Source organism: Serinus canaria, chromosome 1 (genome assembly GCF_022539315.1).
Source record: "Serinus canaria isolate serCan28SL12 chromosome 1, serCan2020, whole genome shotgun sequence".
Classification (NCBI taxonomy): Eukaryota; Metazoa; Chordata; class Aves; order Passeriformes; family Fringillidae; genus Serinus; species Serinus canaria.
Genome location: NC_066313.1, coordinates 94666099 through 94674745, shown reverse-complemented (window position 1 = coordinate 94674745; position 8647 = coordinate 94666099). Strand labels below are relative to the sequence as shown.

At 40.2% G+C, this 8647-nt stretch overlaps 1 protein-coding gene across 1 annotated transcript; it reads right to left on the bottom strand.

The window, feature by feature from the left end:
• Positions 1 to 6872: 6872 nt before the first annotated feature.
• On the bottom strand, positions 6873 to 7517 carry CLDN34 (claudin 34). Its single transcript, XM_030234019.2, has one exon. It carries the CDS (start codon positions 7515 to 7517, stop codon positions 6873 to 6875), a length of 645 nt encoding a protein of 214 aa, XP_030089879.2.
• Positions 7518 to 8647: the final 1130 nt, after the last annotated feature.

Sequence of the window (8647 nt, the reverse complement as noted above, 5' to 3'; positions counted from 1 at the left end):
AATTTAGATATCTATGAAAAACAAAATCCAACCTATGTAGAAGGTCCCTTTAGAAATAATTCTCAGCCGCAGCACTGAAGTGAACTCAGGTACCTGTATGAAACACAGCAGTGTTTCAAAGTTAGCTAATAAAAATAATTCTTCATCTGAAAATAATTAGTCACAGAGTGTATTTCCATTCCCTTGAATGAACTGACAGCAATGGGTGAATGTCACTGAAGAGTCACAGCTGAATCCAGAGAGCTCCTTGGGCAGATGAAGTCACTGGTTTGCTATGTTTATGCTGCAGCCTTGCCTCACATTTCTCGCAGGCATCTGAGGCCTGTTTTATCAGAAGAAGCCTTGGCATCCAGCACAATGGCATGTTTATGTTAAAAGGAAAGGTCCCACTGCGAGCGGCAGGACAAGGGATGCCGGCAGGAGCGGCAGCAGGGGCTTCCTGTGCCCCAGGCTGGCGTGGGCAGAGGGGGAAATGAGACACCACGGCTTATGCTGCAGACCAGAAACTGCAGCTCTCAGGGATTAACACACATAGGCCAGTGATAATTTTCCACACTCCCCCCAGCTAGGAAAAAGCTGATATGTGGATTTTGAGCACATCCCTTATAACTACTTTTTAGAAGAAAGCTTTTAGGTCATTCCTAGTGCTCTCAGAATTGTAGCAGCCAGTGAAAGCTTCTGAACAACTAGGGTTTCCAGGGGGCAAAGTCTTCACTGATCTTAACTCTGTGATATACCTTTGTTGAAAAGTCCCTGAAGACTCTGAGTGGTCGTTCAAGTTTCCCAATTCCCACCTGAGCAGTGCTGGAGGAGATGACAGAGGTGTCCCTGATAAGCCATGCTCGATGCTGCATGGGAGGTGACTCCATGCAGCACCTTGACATCCAGCCCAACTTACCTCATGCAGACCAGCTGAGGGTGGTACCAAACTGGGCATGGTGCAGACACCTCTGACAACTGCCACAGCCATGCCATAGGCGAGCTCATCCAGGATGGATACATGGCGGGGTAGAGGGAAGTACAGCGAATTATTTTACTTCCTGGCCTGGGCAGCAGGGTGAGGTTCAGCACACATGGTTGCTGCTGGTACTCCGTTAGTGGAGTCCCTGATGTCCACAGTGCTGCAAAGGATGTAGGTCCCATCTAAGTCATTGCCCTCAAGGAGGACTCTGCCAAAGTTGCTCTGCTTATTTGTGGGCATGGTGGCCCCCTCTCTGCTCTTTTGCGTGTTGCCTTCTGTATCATCTGCCTCCCTTTTCATGTGACATTTGTGTTGTTCATTTTAGTTTCTCTTTGAAACATGATTCCTTCTTTTCTGTTTATCCTTTTTTTCCAGATTTGACAAAATCACTTGTTAGTCAAATATTTATTATCATGATGTCAATCAGCACTATTTTTTTTTAATAGCATCCTACAATCTGCCTCTTCTGCCCTTTCATTCCCTCTCTTTCTTCTTTCTTTTCCCTTGCTGTCCCAGTTTTTCCCCCTTTGCCTTGCATGACAGCATTCCTCTTCTGTCTCTGCTCAGCTGGTAACAGCAAGGCAGCATCACACACCCAGGGGACCTCTGCATCCCTGAGTCTGGCTTCAGAGTATGAACCAGCATTTCAACAGATCTATTGTAATACTTTCTGTGGCTTCCATTATACCAATCATTATACTTAAATGTATTCATAATTGTACCTTTTTGTGAGTTGCTACTATCTTTATTTTACAAATGAGTAACTGTTGTAAAGAAAAATTATGTGTCAGATCTTACACATATTTGGAATACTAAAGCTCAGATGTGAGGTCCACTAAAATCAATTATTCTGAAAGTTGCATGCAGACCAATAAAGCTTTTTAGTAGGACTTTTGAAAGTCAAGTAAGTGGATGGCCACAGCATTATATGGATAAATCACTAGGGATCTGACTTGAAGTGATTTCAAATTCCCCCAAGATCTTTTTTTAGCCAGGGATAGCTAAAATGCACCTACATAGTTGTCGGTACCATGAATGCCTCTTGTTATGTTTCTCACATGCTGTCTCACCCACTCTAATTTTTTACCTTTCCCTATTTATATTATATATGGGGCCACGTATTCAGCTGCTGAAAATCAGCCTGCAGATGAAGTAACCTTGGACAGTCAGAATGTATGTGCTTCTTCAAGTGGCATCCTGAGAATTAACCTCATACTTGGTCTTTCCCACATATAACCCAAGAGGAAGGCAGTGATGTGACATTCTGTGAAACAGGTATTAACGCTGCATGCTGTACTCCATTCCCAATTTTAAGCCAGTATTTATTTGGTTTATAATTCTGTGTTGAGATTCACTTATATTTTCTTGTTTGGCATGCAGTTGGTTTTGACACAGTAATTAAGAGCCAGCACACTCCAAAGCACCTGGCTAATTATTGAACCCTCTCAAGCAAGGGAAACAGTAAATTATCTGAGCAGTGGAAAGGGAAATAGGTCAGTTGAAAAATATGTTTTTATGAGCTGATACTGGATTTGACAATACAGATGCTGACAAAAATGAAAGGAATCCCAATTCACTTTTGTGAAAAAGTATATTTTTCACAGAGAACATGTCTCTTCTGGGAACCCTTAATTTAATGTACATTGGTTTCCTATTTTAAGAAAACAATTTGCCATTAACACTATGCCAGCCAGACTTACTTTTTTTTAAGCTAAACCTCTTTGTCCTAAAGTATTTCATGGCCCAAAGAGGAGGAAATTGGCTGTGACATTTCAGTTTTTCCATTCTAAGGGGAAAATGCTTGAAGGTCTAAAGATATCCATGAAAACAACCTCCTTTCTCATCATTGTAATATAACATAAGCCATGTGACAACAAAGACATTTCTTTCTGAGCTTAACATTGTTTTTAATCAGCTAAATCTGCAGCTGAAACTGTCTTCATGTAGAACTGCTGACTCAAATAAAAATTTTGTTTACCTGACTAATTTGATGACCTACTCTGCACTACAATGTCTCCAGTTCATCCTGCTTCCCTTGCCTGAACACAAATGACAGTTGTCCTGAATTGCGTATTCATCTGGGGGGAAAAACTCAGCAGGCTTTGTGCTGTGGGGCTGTTTCTGTTAGGCACTGTTCAGCTCCATTCTCTATTTGATCATCCATCCTAGAGGAATATTGAAAGCATATTCATATATTTTTTTGGTCTGTGGCCATGAATGGACAAGTGAGGTAGATGGTACATGTATGTAAGATTAGGAAAATGCATCCTGTGGTGGATTAATGCCAAGGAGTATGTTATGGAGGTCAGAGATGGGGGCCTCATCGTTATCACCCAGCAGAACTCAAAGGGGGTCTTATTCACCCCAGCAGTGAATTCAGACATGTGAGTGAATCACAAGGTACTTGTTTATTGTAAACTCAGAAAAAATAAAGTGAGACTGGTTTATGCGTAGACTGAGGCCAGTGTGGAGACATTCCTAGACAGGGTGGAGCCCACAAGGCAAGCGGTGCTGTCACTGGGGAGGGAGCAGGTCCCAGTTTGCACTGAAGCTGGAGACAGAGCTTCATGATATGATCTATTCTGTGGTAAAATTTGCTTAGGAGTTTTTTGCCCCTTATCTCCCTACCTCACAGCCCTGGCCACTTGCTCCTGCCTGCATTACAACTTCCTGCCTGTCCTTAATTGTGCTGCTACAAATGAGTGTGGGGCCAGGCTACTGAGTAGGTCTCTAAAGCAGTCTGGGTTATAAATAGTCTTCCAAAATAATTTTGCAGTTTTGAGTTTTAAAGGAAAACCATTTCAGTTGCCTGATTTTACAGATAACCTCTAAAAGTACCTATATAAGCACAATTGACATGGTAACAAGCAGACCTACTGAAAGGTAACTTAGCTTCTCAAATCTAAAATGTGTCACATAAATATACACAAAGAAACTATGCCATCTTGCGGGTGAAGGAAAAGAACAGGGGTTCTGCTTTCCTCCAGTATCAAAATTCTGATGAATACAAACATTCACTAAAATTTAATCAATCACACTGCCCTGGTGGATCAAGGTCAGACAGGCTCAATGCATTGAAATCAATGGAAGTTTTGCCTCTCCTTTGTTGTGAGCTAAGATTAGCCTAGAGAAATGAGACTCATGGGTGACCTGATCACTCTCTATAACTCCTTTAAAAGACAGTGTAATCAGGTGGGTCAGTCTCTTCTCACAGGCAGCCAGTGATAGGACAAGAAGAAACAGCCTCAAGCTGTGCCAGGGGAGGTTCAGGCTGGTCATCAAGAGGAAATTCTTCACTGAAAGGTTTGTCAGGCATTGGAATGGGCTGCTCAGGGAGATGGTGGAGTCACCACCCCTGGGGGTGTTCAGGGAACAGCTAGACATAGCACTCAGTGCCATGGTCTGGCTGACAAAGTGATGACCAAAGGTTGGACTTGATTATCTCAGAGGATTTTTCCAACCCGAATGATTCCATGATTTTTTAGGATTTTTGTAGGATTTTTTCCTATCTTTTCTTCAGAGAAGGACTTGGAGTTTTAATATAGAGTAGTATTTGAATGTAGATTATATTTTACCATATATCCATATAGCGTCTGGATCATGTGACTATTGAGAGACTGGGAAAGGATGCCAAGAGTTCCATCTAGATAAGCCCTCTGTCCTGAGGTGGGCTCACTCATACCTACAGTCTTCCTGGCACTATTTTCCTAAATTTTTTTTGGCAAAACTTTATTTTAGAATCTATACATTTCCTTAGGTAATCTATTCCAGTGTTTAGCTGAGGAATTTCCTCACCATCTAGGCATGTTTGACACACAACCAATGTTTCATAGCCACACATCAGTACAGATGAATATAATTCCCAGTGGAAACAGCAGTGGCAGCAACACAGAAACTTGGCATGTCCCTGATGATGTTTGTTCCTTTTTCTTTAGTCATATGAACCCAATGACTTAGTGAATATAGTAAACAAATACAGTTGGGGTTGCTGACATTTCTGTGCATACATTAACTCAAAAAGAATTGAAGAATCAGTAATTTTCCCCTAAAGTTTCCTGCCAGGAAATATTGGTAGTTTACTACTGTAATAAGTTTACTAGTGGCATAAACACATGGACAGATCTCTTTTTTTTTCCCCTTACAACTATTATATGATATAATCTAATATTATTGTAGGCCCCAAGGGAAGAGAGGACAGTACTACTGACAGTACTATCAATTTGTACCTTTAAAACTGAAACCTACCAGTATTTTAAAGAATGTACTTTACAAATCAAACTGGAAACAATGTATAAGAAATAAGCTATTAAACTGCCTTCATTGGAACACCACTAGAAAGTGCTTTACAGCATCATAAAGAGTCAAAAGATAAGATTCTTGCATCAATGAAATAATTACCAATGATGAGATAAATTGCTGTTTCAAAAGTGACTGGAAAGGAAATGAAGGAGCTGTGGTGTTTTTGTATTGTCAGACAGTACAGCAAAGTCAGGCCCAGGGGAAGATGTATAGGAAAAATTGGACTGCTAGAACAAGCTGGGCTAGTAACAACTACCAGCAAGATGTCCTGGTTTGTTGCCATTTTGCCTTGTCTTGCAATGTCCAAAAACTATTAGATTTTTTTAAAATTTATTTTCTTTTATGAATCCATGAGTATTTTAGAAAATGGAGGACAATTAAAAGAGTGAAACTAAATTACTTAGATTTCTGTAGCATTTCTTAAAAAATGTAACAACAGTTTGAGGACCTCTTTTAAGAGATCATCTGTTTGTCAACACTGTTGGCTCATTACTCCCAGTCTCTAAACTTTTTTTTTTTTTTTTTTATTGTCCTTATTGCAGTATTTGGGACATTTCTCTTTCTTTTTTTCTTAGGTGAAGTTTGGTTTCATGTGCCACAGTTAGCAGCTGGGGTTACTGTGGCCATTACAGTGGGTTAAGAGAAAAAGGTTTTCAGGGAGCGTGTAATCTCCCAGCCATTCTAGGCATCTTGGGAAAAGGCAGTCTTTGTCTCTACATTGATTATAAACAGAACCTGAAGTTACCAGTTTGGATATAGATTTCTACATCAGATGAATCATACCCTGAAAGTTGTACTGAGTACTCCTGGTTTCTGAGAGCACTGATTTTGACATTAGTTTTGTAATAACTTGTACAAGTTATTTCCGTCTTTTGCAATACATTTGGATTCAGTGATGTGTCAGATGAAGAAGCAAACACTTGCAGACTTTTTGGCTCTGCCTCCATTAAGAACTAAAGAGCTCACCTTCCCCACAGGCAAACATGTTGCAACATAAAATGCAAATAGCTTTAAAGAAAAACAGAAGCAGTAAAGGAATGGCTCTTTATGTGCCCTAGAGGAAGAGGAGAAACTGGCAAGACATTTATAAGACAATTCAGAGAAGAGTCATTTGACACAACCATGATGACAATCATATTATTGGTTGTAAAAGACTTGACTTGTCACGAAACATAGTTTGCTACAGATGTAACTAAATAAAAAACAAAAGAACTTAGTACTGACAAGGAAAGAAATTCACATTTAATACATGTTACTTCACATTTTTCTTACAGGACAGTTCATTCAAAGTCAGCTCTTTGAGCATGGTAAACATTTTACACCAAAAAAAAATTAATCAATAATGTTTGTTTATTTTGTCCCACAAAATAGGACAACTGGCAAAATTTAATCACATTTGCTGCTCAACAGCAGTTATCTCAAAGACAAACCTCTGTTAATAGGTGAGTACAAAGATGGTGACTCAACTGGTTCACATAAGAAAATAGCATGGCTACTATAAAATAAAATAAAATTAAATTCTGCAGTTCCTTAACTTTACAACCACTCATGCTGATGTCCTTATCTCTTAACTATGCTCTTGTTCTGAAATAGCATGGGGGGATTTGTCCTGTCAGGATTTCATGATAATATTTGCAGTCATAGGAAATCTGTATGAGAGAGAAAATGTCCCACTTAGCACCAGGAGGATGACAGCCACAATCCCAACAGGAATGGCAGCACCAGCTTCCTGCGCCGCTGGACTGGAGGGCATGTAGTAAGAAGGAGGAAAAGCTATGCTCTGGTTGTGAGTTATAGAATAGAAATTCCAGCTAACGGGAATCAGGACACACAGACCAGCAAATATGTAGAAGAAGCCACCCACCAGGAAGAATGGGGCTATGAGAGGTTTGTGAGTGACTCCCATATACACATTTCTCAGAGCAAATATTGTAGCAGCCAGTCCCAGCAAGCCCATGAACATGGCAATCAACAGGAGACCCTGAGCAGCATAAATTTCATGGGGGATGAAGGAGTCATAGCCACTGAATTTATGGCAAAACTGTTCTCTGTAGCCAGGTGAGACGTAAAGGTAACTGATGAAGCAGACCTTCCAAATCCCCACCCAGGCAATGCCAGAGGAGATGACAGTGGTGTTGTCCACATGCCACACTCTCCATTCCACAATTCCCATTGAAACGGTGCACAGGATCCAGCCTATGGTGCCCAGAGCAAAGGCAGCAAGCTGGAGGTGTGAGGTGCTGACCAGGGAATTCATCCTTTGGAGCTTTCCTGCTCTGTCACAGACACAGTTGCCATGCAAAGAGAGAGAGCCACTGCAAAGAAAGAAAAAATAAAAAGACAAAGGCAATTATTATTTGGGTGAATAGATGAACCTGTCAGTGAAAAAGAGAATGTGTGTGTAGAAGGAAGACAGCTGTCATCTTTCCCCAACTTTAACGAACTGTTGAAATTTATATCCATGGACAAGTAATATAGAGGTTTCAATTCTGTATATATCATGGTATCACAGAGAGGAGAAAGAGTCTCTGATTAGCTCCCCTAAAGATCTCCTTTTTACATTCACAGAAGGAAAATTGATGGATTTTTCCAAGTCGTTGTCTTCTTTGTTAATTAACCATTATGTTCAAAGATCCTTTAACACATTGCATATAACCAGGAGCCCTAGAGTTACTGACTAGCAGGAACAAAATCTGAGAAAATCCTCGGGTTCCTGGCTGTTGCAAGAAATCCTACAGAGCAGAATCTTTTCTCCTTTCTCCCAGCAGCTGCAGCTTTGATGCTGGAGCCCAATCTGTACAGACTTCAGCTTTTGTGCTGTGTTTACTAGAGCTGCTGGGACCAGTGTCAGACAGAAAACACCATACTTCAGAGGCATGAGCAAATCCACACCACAAAGTCTAACAACAGCCACTGAACTTTGATGATTTTCAGATTAATAAGCCATGGATGCATTAGCAGAAACATTTGAATTAGTCAGAAATGTAACACTGTGCAGGGGCTGGAACCTGGATATGCTGTCATTGCTTTCCCACCATCAAACTTTACCCAAGTGTTTTTTTGCTGCTTTACCTTTGCAAATCCCACTTGTTTATAAATTGCCAAATTTCTCCAGTTTGAATAATCCTAAAGCTGTGGTGGAAAATATTTTAGTCATTTATATTAAAGATTTGTTTGCTGACTGTACATTCTGAGTGCAAATTAGGGTTTTATTGTATTAAAAATAAAAGAAAAAAAATATAAACAAATCAACACTTCATTTCCCATGTCTTTTGTACCATTTTTTGAATACTTATAGGAATGATCGGTGATCAGTGAAGATGTAGCCTCAAATTTATGTAAATCTGAAAGGTTCTAGGTACCTAGAATAAGTATATTTCATAAGTT